The sequence below is a fragment of the Triplophysa dalaica genome, chromosome 15 (assembly GCF_015846415.1).
Source record: "Triplophysa dalaica isolate WHDGS20190420 chromosome 15, ASM1584641v1, whole genome shotgun sequence".
Classification (NCBI taxonomy): domain Eukaryota; kingdom Metazoa; phylum Chordata; class Actinopteri; order Cypriniformes; family Nemacheilidae; genus Triplophysa; species Triplophysa dalaica.
The window spans coordinates 20,509,748-20,525,232 of record NC_079556.1 but is presented as its reverse complement, the minus strand read 5'-3'; the positions used below and the strand labels follow the sequence as shown (position 1 = coordinate 20,525,232).

General features: G+C 40.2%; 1 protein-coding gene across 5 annotated transcripts in view; it reads right to left on the bottom strand.

The window, feature by feature from the left end:
* The window catches only part of esrrb (estrogen-related receptor beta), a 78,001-nt gene that overhangs the window by 44,138 nt on the left and 18,378 nt on the right, over positions 1-15,485 (bottom strand). The window contains exon 1 of one of the 5 annotated variants that reach the window (XM_056767201.1): positions 6,404-6,572. The exons of 1 other annotated variant lie outside the window; for it this stretch is intronic. Coding sequence is in view for 1 of the 4 variants with exons in the window: in XM_056767200.1 (XP_056623178.1) it covers positions 4,009-4,058 (50 nt within the window). In the remaining 3 variants the exon portion in view is untranslated. 3 more of the 5 variants (XM_056767200.1, XM_056767205.1, XM_056767206.1) reach the window with 3 other exon arrangements.

Genomic DNA, 15,485 nt, shown 5'->3' with positions numbered 1-15,485 from the left:
ACATGGAGGTGTGACTTTTCTGAACGAAACCGCATGAGAAAATCTTGTTTATGTACCAAGACTACAATAAAGACAAGATATCATTGAAACGCTGACATACAGAAGTGCAAAAATAAAGACGACCCCAACATCTGCAACTCATTGGAACAGGAAACGTTCTGAGAACGTTTAAAAAAAAAATCTTCCAGCCACATTAAAGAGTCTTCTATTAACTAGATATAAAATCGGTTAACATTCTAATAACATTATAAAATAGTCTTTAGTGAAACACTTAAAAAATAATAAATATCATTTGGAATGTTAACAAAATGTTTTAGAGCATATTTTGCTGGTTGGAAAACGCCCCAACATTGGTAACGGTAAAGAGTTTACTGTAAACAAAGCGAATCCAAGCAGACCAGAGAGAAACCCAGCGTGATTTCCCCTCCCACATCCCGCTCAGTTCCTGGCACATCCCCGTTATTGCCCACAGTGAGGATAATGAACATGCCGAGGAACGTCCGAGGTCTGGATGGAGCACACTCGGTTTGGCTGTCAGCTGGAATCAGAGCGGCAATGGTGACAGACCGTTTCAATATTGATTTCATAAATAAACAGAGCTAACCATCGATCCTAATGTTATTTTGCATTTCAATTACTGCTCAGAAACATAACCTTCAAACGACTGGCCGCTCAATACCAATACCGTTCTCTGATAAACGCCCGTGTGCCGCCCCGCGGACGTTATTTCTTTCCCTTTCTCCAAAGCGTAAATTAGCAGACTTAGCAATTTCCCCCCGCGGCATTTGATTACCGAGCGAACGGGGACACGGCGCTCGGATCTTTACTCTCTGTTCCTGGGACTGATGTTGGTACACATGCAAATAAAGAGCGAGCGGCACGCCATCGGTGTGAGATGCACATTTGCTAGGAGAGCAACTTTTGAGAGAATTTTTTAAGTCTTTCCGATTTTTGTAGGTTTTTTGTGCAGCACAGCAGACTTGATCGATAAGTTTGTTTTCTATTGAAAAGCATGACACTACCACGCACGTGTGAAAGAGACCCCCCATGCGGCACGCATCAAAGTGCAGTATCCTCAGCACGTTAACAAAGATTATTTCTAAACCTGCTGTCACGCCGCAGCGCCGATGCCAAGGTTACCTCAGTGAGAGTTGTGGGACGGATGGGCGACATCGGGTCGTTTGGTCGGTGCCGCGGGGTGTGACAATAGTGAAAGTGACCCTGCGGTCCTAACACGCTGAGACGTTCACAAAAACATTTATTTAAATCCATTCCTCCAAAAATGAAATTGTCATTGATGGCTCTTAGGAACACAATCTTGAGAGCGATCATCCAAATCTGGTTACACCCAGATGGAGGACAACACAGAGAATAAAGTGTATGGTACCTCATAAGCACACATCAGGAAGGTAACAAGCGAAAATAAGCTCCGGACGGGCCGACGTTACCCAGGCTCATGGGTTTGCTTTAAGCATTAACAAACAGAATGGAGAATTGGTCAGGAAGGTCAGCCGGCCACCGAAAGGCTGCCGGTGAGAACTGAAACCCTCATGAATATGTGGGCTGACCACAGCCATGGATCTGTGTGAGTAATGTTTTCTGAAACCAAATTACTGTAAGCTGATCCCATCTGGATAGTGTCAGAGGCGGCCGCTTTGGTTACCCGCGATAGAATCTCCTCCCAGACAGCAAAAATCTGATTAAGCCCGCGGCACTGAGACACTTGCTCAAAGAGCGCCGAGCTTTTAACTTAAGATACACTAATGCAATTCCCACAGCTGCTCTTTTCTCCAGCTAATGCGATAAAACGGAAGGGGGAAAACAGCGGCACGGAAACGCCAGAGATACGCGCCACGCGCACGCTCCATTCGCCAAGTGGGTAATGAAGTCAAACAATTTTCAAATGTAATTTGTCCGTGAGTGCTTATAGAGGTTTTCTGCATAAAAACATCATCTAACTGTCATCTCCACCAGGAGAAAAGCGCCATCGAGAACTATAAATGGAGAGCTGGTGAGGAGACTTCTATTCGATCTTTGCTTCCGGTCATATTGAATGTCCCGGTGAGGAAAGTGACCCGCTGTATCACCGCGTTTCTAAACGACTGCCGATATTAACACACAACCTTTAACTGGAGCTTTAACACAAACACAAAGCCTGAATATCACACAAACAGCATTCACTGGAGCATCTGAGGTCAGTGTGTACCATTCACATCCACTCCCATAAGATAAACTGACACAGACACACTACTGATGAGCGGCGTTTTCACTTTAAGATACCCTATAACACACACCTCATGCACTGCAATAAAATGAAAATATTTTTGAGAAAAAATAAAGTATAAAACTGCAGGTTTGTCACTGAATGCAGTGTTTTTAGAATCAAAGCATGAGAGATGCACAAAAACACACTTTTGTTTACAATTTTGTTACAGTACATTTCACAACATATCGATAACATGAAGAGTCTGAGAGTAAATTTGACATTTCTCTGCTAACAGGAGAAGTACACCGAGGATCATGTCATGTTAAATGTTATTTTAATATTTAATCATTTGATGAAAAATGTATTTAAATAATTCTAAAAAAATGTATTGTTGTCAAGCCAGAATGTGCAACAAAAGGTGCAGATGCAATTTAAGTTACAGAAGAAATATTATTTTTCTTTAAACACGGGAAAAGCAGCAACAACATGCTATTTTCACATAAAACCATTTCTACTGTATTTGCCTTCCTGAAGTAGGACAGTAAATCAAGCTTTAGATTTGACCATCAGTAAAAGATGTTTGACACCTCTTAACATTGTAAAATAAAACCATTTAAAATGTAAAGAATATTTTTATATTATTTCAACGTACAAAAAACAGGTAAGAGTGTAACATTTTGCACTTTTTGTCATGGCAATAATTTTAGAGAAACCCTGCTGAAGTCATTCATGTGTGCGGGTGTCAGAGGAGCTGAGCCGTATTGAACCTGTGTAATCCTGTTTAACATAAAACTACAAAGCGAATTCAAATGTGTTTAAATCTCCTAATGTAATTCATTTACCTCCAACACAAACACACAAGTTGTGTAATAACTGATATTATTTTGTGACATCTCAGTGCCGTCTCGGAGAGCAAATGTCACCGGTGTAACCTTACACATTACTGTGAAAAAAATCCATATGAAAAAATCCATCCGTGGAGCGTTCACACGTTATTCTCTCGCTCATATCAATCCTCAACTCTGACACACTGGACATCGCTCGTGTTTACTGAAACAAAACATTTTCCTGTCTGAACGCTGGTTTGTGTATAAGAGTTATTGTTTTATATTAGAGCAGTTGACCGCTGTCCAGACATAATGAAAAAAGACCCTTTATACGTGATGTAATAATTCAATTGAAGCTTTTACTAAACAAACCTCTGATTCAAACGATTCATTATTACGCTAGAAAATTACTTGTTCTGCTTACAAGAAAAACTTCTGTAAGATTCATTCTCATTGTTTATTTTTCAGCTCAGTGTGTGCTGAGATCTCGGCTGAGGCTCTTACACGATCCCGGGACACCCGGATCACCCGGATCACCCGGATCACCCGGGCCCCGTCAGCTGCTCCTCTGGGGCCACTTCAGTCTCCAAAAGACATTTCATTTATTGTGTCTTATCTGTCTCTTCTATCCGTGCGTGAGGCCAGAACCATTTCCACTTCTTTTTAAACACATAAACACATGCTGACAAACACAAAAACGTCCGCCGACTGACCGGACACATGACCGGTCACATCCTGTAAACCTCATTTTGTTCAACTTAAAACAGTTGAGATCCTTGTGCGTGTTAAAAAGTAAAGCCATGCACCAGAAAATGCGTCGCATCCTTCAAACAGCTGGAAAAAGTTCAGCTCGGCGTAATAAAAGCGTACAATCTATCTAAACAGGTAGATGGGTTTCAAAGGTGAGACTGAGAAATAAAAGAGAGCCGGACACAGCAGAGAGGTTAGCATGCGAGAAGAGAAAGATGCACCTACTGGTTATGATAGCTGAGAGGATCTGGGATGCAAAGTTCGGAAATGTCCATCAGCCCAGTTTTAGCATTCCAGGAGAAAGAGAAGGAAAGAGGAACGCCACACAGCCCCCAAAACAACCCAAGCGAGCGCCTTCGGACAAAAGTTGCGGCGAAAGCCCCTCCGGCGGCTCAGGTACACATGTGTGCGTGTGTGTGCGCGTGACGGCGGTGGGAGGGGGGCACAGAGAGAGCGAGAGAGAGAGAGAGAGAGATGGGCTGCAGCGGCAGGACAGCGTGCTAGCACCAGCGCTCCAGCAGCGGACAGACACAACTGACTGTTTGCATGCTCACTGTCGGCCTCTTTAAGACTCAACGACTTGATGAATATGGAACAGCTGCTGTTGGCTGCTGCCTCCGGGGGGCGTGGCTTAAACACACAGAGGAGGTGGGGTTATGTCAGAGAGGGGGAGGGGATGTGAGAGGGGGCGGGGCTGACACCAGATAAGCTGAAATGCTCCCACAGACCGTCGCACACTCTGCCACACACACACGACAAGAGAAACTAAAGCCTTGTTAATTCCTCACACTGAGCAAACACAAATCGGCTCGAAATGAAAATGTTGTTGTAAAATTTTGCTTTATTGTGTTTTCATTTAATCAGGACAGATTTTTATTTCTATAAACAGTCTGGAGAAAAATTGTGCTCAGGCATTTATCATTTAATTATAAAACTTTGCTAAAAAGCTTTTTTTCAACCTTTCTCTCCAAGCACTCCATCTTTAAAACTTTATTTCATTAAAACTTTAAGAGCGTATTAGTTTCTGTTTGCATTAACTGTTTAGATATTTTCACGTTACTTTTCTTTCATTATTTTTGATAATTAACTAAATTCATATTTTTCCCTCTTGTATGTGCAGTAATATTAAAACTAATTTTTAAGAGAGGTGCTGTTTAGAATTCTGATATGCTGTTTTTATGTTTTATGAGCAAGATCTGCTCTAACCCCTCCAAAAATGTGTAATTCTCCTTTAGCTGTGCATTAAGAAGTGTCAGAGCGTTCGTAAATCACACTGGACGCCCATCAGGTGTAAAGCAGCAGAAAACGTCCGTGTGGATCCAATCCTGAAGAATGCTGAGTTCTTATGAATGCCGTATTACTGTATCTCTCCTTATCTGAGCAGACTCACAGAAATCACACGCATGACAAACGGCAGATGTGTTAAACGCACAGCGAGGAGTTTGTGGGGAGCTGAGCGTCTCCAAATGAATCCTGATAAATGGATGCCGTTTCAGATTTTTTTGTTTGTTTCTTATTGCACACAAGTGAACGCACCAGAAGCTCCACGAGGTCCTGTCAACCCCGCCCTGCTCTTCAATGGCTCGCGTTTCCATAATCAATACCAAAACATCCCACGATCCCTATTGATCATCATACGACTCACTGTAGGCTCTGAACCTCCTCCAAAAATAAAGATCAAAGTGTACATCAGTTATGTTTCCTTATGTTTTCCACAGAAATATGTAAAAAAACTAAGAGGACTCGGTATGGAAAATCTCTCTGTTCTCTGATACTGTCACAAATATTTGTTTGACGTGCAGTTTAATATACACATGCCTGTAAAGAACACAACACAACTGAAAGAGTACATGTGAAATAGATGATAGAAATCTGTAGAATAGATGCTCATACTGTAATTAAATTAAAAACACGTTGAATTAAAGTCACCCATCCGCGAGTTTAATCCATACGGTTTACATACAATCCCTCTGGAATTCTTATTACGCTCTGGTCTTATGTTACACAGGATTTGATATCAAACGCTCATATTGTGCTTGTGTTAAATGATGAGATGTCTCTAGATTTAATTTAGACAACACACACACACACATCTGATCTGCCTGTGAAAGACTTGAAATGCAACATACACAGATCCAGATATAGTTTTGAACCCAGTTTACTGTAGACCCAAAATTTTCATTATAACAACAAAATATGCAATTTAAAAGAGTTAGATTAATATCACTTCTTTACATCTACATCATATGTTTATTTACAGCATTATATACGTGTTTGATCTTGTGTTTAAAGTGTAAAACCAAACATAACATACTTTATGTGCAAAATGTATTTATGTATAAATCGAAATGTGATTCGTCGGGTTCACGTGTTAAACTGACGGTGTGTGTTTTTGATTTGAGTGACACCCAGTGCGTATTTTGGTCAGTTGTGTACTAAACATATATAAACAATCGAACAAACTCACTTTAAAGGCTGAGGAAATAATAACCTGATGAAAGTAAAACGGCGGAGCGTCTAAAAGTTTCAGAGACTTAGACGCGCGATTTTTCCGCCAGAGGAAAGAAGAAAGGACAGAATATAAGAGTAAAAAACATTAGTTAGGAGAGATTGAATGTACCTGCAGACACAGACACATGGAGCTCATCCTCAGGTGTGTATCGACAGACGCGTCTCTATCTCCATCTGAGCGCGCAGAGACTGAAGGTGCGCGCCGGGAGCGCACGACTCCTCCTCCTTTGCGCTGACTCCAGACCTGCTCGAACCCTCAGCTGAGCGCAGTTTGACCATCAAACATCAGGGGAAACTTTTTCGAAGCTTCTAAACTTCATAAGGACATCTCTGTCGACACATTTCGGGGCGTGACCTGTTAAAGTTCGTCAGCAACGAAAGTTTTTACGCGCCTCTCGCAGACTTAAACAATCTAGATTTAAAGGTTTTTTTGTGACGTGCACGTGATGTGCAAATCGATACTGTGAAGTAAGAAACCATGGTTAAATTAAACGATTTTTAATTTTGCTGATGCATGTTTGGTGCCAATTTAAAGAAAACTATTACCTATTTATCATAATCTGTAAATTTTTAAACAAAAAAACTACTAGAATTATAATATATATATATATGTTCATTGGTTGTTGTGTTTGCAAGGTCAGGTAATCATTATTTTGAAACAGAGGCTATACACATGAATATATGTAGGAGGACTATGTAGTTGTGTTGGATTTCACTGATGAATAAATGAGAAGAACAACTGAGAGTCTGGACTGAGATGAACCCTGACACTGATGTCACCACACAATCTGTTTTAATTCCCAAAAAAATCACACCGCGCATCATTTAAGATGAATGTGTGGATACTGTAACGAGGTTAAAATAAGCATCAAAACAAACAACTGCTAAAATAGATTGAATGTGATCCTGTTCTAATGTTTCATGTATGATCAAACAAGAAACTGGCTGACCAGCAGAGCTTGTGGATTGATAATAGAGACACCGATGATTTTCATTTATTCATAAATCATATATTAAACCCTGAATCATCCCACAGCTGCTCATCCTCTGACTGTGAATCAGACAGACTCCACTAGAGGGAGCAGTGACTCACCAGACCCCCAAACACCAATAAATAACCACTAATCACTACACACACGACAAAATACTGCTATATACTTCAGTGTTTACTATAGTACACTGTAGTATATTGTTGTGTATTATAGCGATTGCTACACTTTGGTTATGTGTGCTACAGAGTTCTGTAATATTAAAAGAAGTAATAATCTGAAGTATATACATTTGAATATTTACTTGAGTTAGAATGCGATAGTATCTAGGTATTTTACTATAGTATCCTCCTTTTAATGCGAGTAAAACAAAAAATACAAGAAATGTTATTCACTGTGGAATTACATCTAAATGAAAATGATCTCTCTATGAATGGTTAAATTTAAACTCATTTTGTGCAAAGTGATGTTATAAATTAAGGTGCAAAGACAACTAAATTTATGAGTTAACTATTCTTGTTTCTATTCCTCATATTTATTTTTCTTGACTGATGTTAGGCTGAAAGATTATCAAGTTTCTTGTCTTTGTGTATTTTGCTGTTAGTTGTGTCACACAGAAGATCACAGATTTCAGTTGATTGAAAAGTGGCCAAACACATACAGTATCGGAGGATCGCAACATCATTGTGGAATCTTCTGAATAATAGCCTAGCAACCACTCAAAACTCCTTAGCAACAGCATCCCAACAATGCATTAGATTACATTCACGTCAGCTGCAGTTGTGGTTGTGGAGTTTTTAAAAGACAATCTTATAAAATATTGTGCGATGAGCAACTGAAGATATTTCTAATGTAATAATTAAGTGTTGTTTTGACATGCACAGATGACACAGATGTGCATTTATAACCTATCAGCAGTGACTCTTAACATCAAACTGACCTGAATTATGATTGAAATTTACAGTCAGCTATTGGAAAAAAGACTAGAAGAATTTAACAATGCTAAACTAGAAGATGCTTCACATGAATCACAGAGAACATAAAAACACTTTAGTTAATAAACGTGCAGAGACTCTCTTCCCATAAACCGACATCACGTTTATTCAATACGGAGAGATTCATCATACGCTGGGTTTCTGCTGGGCTCTCGGGGTCATGTGCACATGCAGACTTGTTTTTTTCCAACTTGTGATAGCTACTTATTTTTCCCCCACAGCCGCGGGCCGCTCTGTAAATGAATTACAACATCATGGCAAACCCAGTTAAAGTCACTCACATTGTGAAGAGCAGACAGACCGAAGCCGGTAAAATATGTCCCCGGATCTAAAAGAATCAAGCATTAATCTAAAGTTGTGCCTCTGAACATTGCATAATTCAAAACCAAGCATTTTTCTTTCTACGGCTAAACCAAATAAGACACGGGCCGGTCTGACGGGCACTCGTTTTTCTGTCCGTTGCTCTCAGTTCACTCCATCCCCGCCTCCTCCCCTAAATTACATTTGGAAGATGCTGGCGGGCACCCGAGCGGCCTGCGGCGGGATCCGGCTTTACTTCACCTCTCGCTGCAGATTTACTCACTTAACAGAAATGGACAGCAGGGCTTAAGTGCTTTCTGAATCTCTGAATGGAGTTTGGAGTACATGTGTGCCCCTCTCGCGCGCGCGACTCACTGTGTTTTGGAGTGTTTGAGGAATGGGGAGGAGGGTCGGGGTACTCGAGAAATGAGGATGTCTGCTTCATGGGACCTGACAGGAAATCTATACGCTGCAATGTTTATCATTCAGCCATTATCTCGCCGGCAAATGGAAGGACAATAATCCAATCATTTAGGCCGGTTTTTCCTGAGGCTCTTTCGCAGGTTTTTAAACACTCCATGTGTCTAATGTGGCAATGATAGAGTGAGCGGGGAAGACTCTGTGAGCGTCAGTGCATACATAACATGAACTCGGCACTAGCGTGTCGATAGGGAGTGTGAATTGTGCCAACAATCGGATAGTCGGATATTCACTCAAATTAGATTTTTTATTGCGTTTTGAAACATTGCATCTCAAAGTGTTTTGCAAGAATAGAAAAGCATATTGTAGCACAATACATATCCATACAGAGGCATTTCTAGAGCAGTTACAGGGGTGACAGTTCATTACTAACCTGGAGCTAAAGGTCCAATCTCTGTGCAATTCATAACTAATGACACCTTGGCTAATTCTTACACATTTGTACAATCTCATTATGTCCGTTTTGATACGATTTTCTTTTCTGCCAGAGACGTTATGTTAAGACGGGGCTTCATTATTGCTTCATGATAATCATACGTCTCACAAATTCAATTAGCCACCCTGTTAAATGGTTAAGAATTTCAGTGAGATCAGACTGTAAGGTCTACAGAAATTCATTCTGATGTTTCTGCAGATACACACTTTTTTAACATTGTCTAATGTGTAACATTGTTGTAACAGGGTTGATCATTTATAATCATCCCTATATATAAAACAACATGTTACACCATCGGCACGCTACCTCTCTCTCTGGTTATCACATCAGAGTCAACTGTAAGCGTAGCGGTCGACGGTTAACAGGACTGACCGCCATTTATACTAAGACACCAAAACAGTTCATCCCATAATAACAAGCAGGTCAGCTGAAGGCCTTTGATGGACTGTAAGCATGTCGGACCCTCTTTACGCTAAAAGGGGGAAAGGGGGGTTTATCTTATTTGGGGAAGAGAAAGGAGCCCGTCCTTATCTGTCAATAAACAGTAATTAGATTTAGTGGCCGATAGCGTCGATTGGTTTCTAATCTAGCTGTCAGGCGGGATGTGTATAATTAAAATCCTGATTGATAAAGGGGTCGGAGACTGCCCACAGTAGCGCGTGAATCCCCTCCTCCGAGCGTATGCATGTACTCAGATCATCACGCGATGACAGGAGAAATGAAAGGCCCGAGGAGAAAGTGGAGAGCACCTTTTATTGATCACACGTATCTCCTCGACAGAGGACCCCACGGCCACGTCAGGGACCTTCATCTCTCACACACACACATTCAGCTTTAAATGAAGGATCAGCTCAAACAAAAAGAACAAACAAAATGTGAATGAATAGAAGACATGTCATGTACTATAAAACCAAACCGGATGATGATTTACAATGTGATAAACAATAAAATAACTTGCATTCAATCTACACCGGCAAAGTCTTCGATTAAATATCTGTTTGTTGTGGTTGACATCACGTGTTTGTATAACTTGTATGCGAGTCTTTCTTCAGAGGAAAACCAAAGAAGATATTTTGAGAAATGTCTCAGTGGTTTGTGTTCATACAATGGAAGTCAATAGAGTTCAGTGTTGTTTTATAATCAAAATATATTCTTTCGTGTCCTGAAGTAAGAAATAAATGACAAGAGAGTCAGTAAATGATGAAAGAATACACATTTTTAGGTAAACTATCTTTTTAAGACATTTCCTTTATGGTTTAGAATGAGAGCAAACCACAACGTTTTAGGAATATCAAAACAGTGTAAGAATGATGATGAATGAGTGAATATAAGAGATCCAAAACCACACAAAGACCTCTGATAAAAACACATCACAACTACAGAGGAAAAGATCATTGAACAGAGATTAATGAGAGAGAGAGAGAGAGAGTCTGTGTGACCTTCACTCTGGTCACCAAACCGAAGGAAACTTGCCGGTATGAATGATTGCTGTGATGATGTTGTGTTTTCATGTTTGATGGGGACTTTACATAAATTAATATTATACTATTAAAACTGTAAATTCTCTCCACTGACCCAACTCACACAGAAATGCACACATGCCCAAGAGACGTTTGAGGAGCCTTTAAAATGCCCAGACCAGTGTAAACTCAAAATGTCTGATGATGAGACTGATGTACACTAAGAGTACAGTATGACAGACTGATCATAGTGCAGATTTATTTGCACTATGAGCAGATTTGAGGAATGCTATATCAATTTTCAGATGTGTGTGAAAGTTAGTGTTAACACACGTCTATCAAAGCAATGGTCCAGGACTTAATTTACTTCTTAATATGGAGGAAAACTTCCATTGGGCACAAAATGACTTTCTTTACTTTTCAATTTACTCTCCATTGACGGCTATTGAGATTGATGCCACCGCAGCTCGTGCGAGTCCACGCTGAGAATTCACCTCATTTAAGTGACGTGCATCATTTACCCACAAAACAACCTCCTTTATTAACTTCAGAATTAAAAATAAATCGTTTGTGCTTATAGCTCAAGTAAATACCGTCACGTTAGCCTAAATTAAAACAATTAATTTGGCTGGGATACATTTTTCCAAACGCATTTAATACTACATGAAAAAAAAAGCAGATTTTACCCACCAGAGGGGCGAAATCTCATTGTTCCAAAAGCTTGTTATTATTTGTCACTGAAGACAGATACGAGACAGAAACATTTAATATGCATTTGTAAAGCACATTTTCAGGAGATGCACATCTCCGGCTGGCGGTCAGAATCTCAAGATATTCTAGAGGGTTGAGCAGAGAGTTTAAACACACAGAAGTGAATCTCCCTCTGATTATAAACCAATGTTCCCTTCACCGGAGAACTCTGCCGTAAGGGAACTCTTTAATATTCCCGTCCATGTCTGGCTCATGTCTGAGAGGGTTTGATTGTGCTTCACGGGTAGTCCGGGAGTCACAAGAGCTTTGAGCCACGAGGATTCGCTAAATGCTTCACAAAGTGTGCCGTGTTGATGAAACCGTGTCAATGGTGTGTTCGACTTCACACGGCGCTGCGCAGACCCATCACCATACGCATTGAAAACTTCATTTGGTTCCTTTAAGAACCTTTGTGTGAGAGGTACTCTGGGGAGGCAAAAAGGGTTCTCTATAGCATCAATGTGAAGAAGCGCCAGCGAAGCATCTTTATTTTGAAACTGAAGACTTCCGATGATATGAGGTTGAGTTTTGTGCAGATGATTGCATGATGTTTGGCCCGACCACACACACACATTCCGAGTGAACGTTATTACGGGACGTGACTGGTTTTGTTCTCAATCACCTCTACGATTCCACTCCTTTTTGATGATGTCCTGGCATGGCTCCTCCTCGCCGCTCCCGACAGTTTCAGACAGCGTCTCTTCTTCTTCGCGGCGGTCTGGTGTTGTGTCGGCAGTAAAGGGCCGCCCGCAGTGGGAGAGGTCCTAATTAACAGCCTTTTCATTGCGACGGGCCTTTCTGTTGTCGCTCTTTGCGAGCGCTTGTTTTATGGCAGCGTCGGGGAGCCCCGGCCGGGGATTTGGAGAGGGATAATTGCCTTTGCCGCAGGCTCCAGTAATCTGGTGGGCTAATTCATTATTTTAATAAGTTAGCTTCTCCTAGGGGGCGAGCGGCTCGGCGTCGCACCTCAGAACTCTGACGGCGGGACCTCGTTACCGTGGCGCGACGTCCGTGCGGGGTTAATAACAGTTATTAGCCCCTCTCCTCGGCCGTAATTTCTCCTGTTACTGGCCGTTCAGAGCAACGATGCTTGCGGATCCCTGATGCTCGTGTCACGCCCTCTTCCCAAGTCCTGGTGTTCTTCTCTTTCCTCCAAGTGTTCAGATTTTGGGGGCAGAGGGTCTGATCCATCCAAACAAGGGTTTGGTCTCCGGGTGTTTGGCAGCATTTTTCAAGACGATTCTCCGTCTGTCTTGTTAATGGACTGCTCGGCATGAGAATGACCGAGGTTCAACCATTGTTATTCGCTTTGATGTTCTACACAGTGCTTTGAATAAAAAGCGTGTCATTTCAACAAGACCGAGCCACATGCTGAGAGATGTTACAGTCCAATAGAGATTCAATTTGGTAGTCATTCTCAAGTATCTCACAATATTCATACAATGTCTGAATTACACTGACACAATTGAGGATTATAAACACCTGAAGTGTATATATGTACATAAGCTCTACTGGATATTCATCCCTGAGGTGTTTGCAGTTCCAAACACAATCATTAAATGCACTGATTCCTGTGGAATTCTGGGAAATATGTTTAAACAAATTGAGGGGATGTATTTAAGACTGTTAATGGGTCTTGAATATCAAGTGGTTTGAGCCTCAAATGTCAATCAAATGTGTAAATCATTTGATTGATTAACACATTTAACACATTCAATTCAATTATTTCGATATTTAAATAATTTTATATATTTATATATTATGCCTTTTTTAAGATTTAGTCATTTAGCAGACCACTTGAATAGAAAGCTATGACAGTAGAACGCTGACAGGAAAGCGTTGGGTGGCAGGATCGGCAAATGACCGTCCGAGACGTGAATCAAACTCGGGTCGCCGAACAAACCAAGAAGCTAGCAGTGCCAACTAATATCTACAGTATATTATTAAAATAACATTTACCTGGATGAAATTAAATATATCTATATATATATATTAAATATAGGTTTCTAGATCTATATTTATTGAAATGTTTGCATTGTTTAAATTATGAAGTTGAATAAATTCAGTTTATTTGGCGGAGGCTGGGAATGCGCTTTAAAGGGTGATGTGACGGCAACATAACTCGTAAAAAAGTATTTTTCAATTTATTTTTATAAATTACAGCAATTTATAAATTACCATAAAATTAAGAATTTTTACAGTGTACATATACAATAAACGAAGACTTTTATAAACGATGGTAGCTTTATTTCCATTTTATTTTGTTTATGGACATTACAGTACGGTCCAGTAGTTTGAGTTCAGCCATGAAATCATGTTCCTGTAGTCTGTGTATAGCAACTTTAAGAAGTTTTAACCGGTCTTGAAGAAAACAATTAGATGACTAGTTTGTCAGACTAGTCCAAGACGTTTATGCAACCTGCCCGTACTGATAGAAATGTGTCTGGAATGACTGAGGTCCTCTACAGTAGAGTCAACTCAATGGTTCCCATCTGAAAAATTGTATCATTATGCCCCATGAATTTCAGCATCAACCTTCCAAAAAAGGTCAAGTCTGACCTTTCCTCGTGGTGCTTCATCAGCTCATTTCATCGACAAGCGTCCACCGTCATCTGTGCTCTAAAGTCATGCTAATGTGGAAAGTCTTTTTCAGGAATGCATTCATATTCCCGTGACTGATTTCGCAATGTTTGTTTAAGACCGAGAAAGTCCATGAATGAGTTTACACTGGTGCAGATACGCATCTAAAGCTCAACCATCCACAATGAGGAGGATTTGCTCAATAACCCGGCATGTGATATCACTAAACTAGTTCAGCATTAACCGCTTAATGTCTGCCGTGAGCAGTCACATGTAGAGAGAAAGCCTGAGGCGTCTGCTGCTCGTGTGCACGGATGCTGATGGCTGAACCTGCCAGCTGTGGTCAGGTGCACACACGTGTGTCTGACACATACAAACTTCTTTTACTTATTGTGCCGTTAAAGTTGATCCAAACCTGTGTAAATGTCTTTGTTTGGGTGAACACAGAGCAAGATATTTGGAGAAATGCTTGGAACCAAACAGTTTTGGGACCCTCTTGACTACCATAGAAGGAATTATGACAATAGTAGTCAAAAGTGACCCCGAGCTGTTTGCCGGCCTACAATCTTTGAAATATCTTTGTTCACCAGAACAAAAAAAGTCAATGGGGTCCAACAACTGGTTGGTTACAAGAATTATTCCAAACATCTTTCTCTGTGTTCACCAGAAGAAAGACATTTATACAGATTTGGAACAACTCGAGGGTGAGACAATGATGACAGAATGTATATTTTTGGGTGAAGTATCCCTTTAAATCCATTAAAGTTTTTCAATGTTAAATGTGTAAAATATACTTCATAACATTCAATTAAAATGTATTTCTATTGTGAAATTTTCTATTGAATTTTCTATTGCAAAATAACCTAATATTAATTCATATAAGAACAGATATAAATTAAGAAGCATAGAGAACTAATACCTCTAATACCACAGAATGAAAGTGCAGTAACTCTGATGATGTGGCAATACACAAATAAAGATGAATGCATGTATTTTATAACTTCTTACAGTTATAGATTATATAATTTTTTATGGATTTTGTGTATTGATTGTCAATGAATCAGCTGCTGTCGATGTTCATCAAATAGGCTTTAATAGGGTAAATGTCATGAAGACATATGCAGGTCATAATTCACTAACAAAAGATAAAGAAACAAATAATGAACATGAACAAAATCTTTAGCACTGTCGTGTCATTATA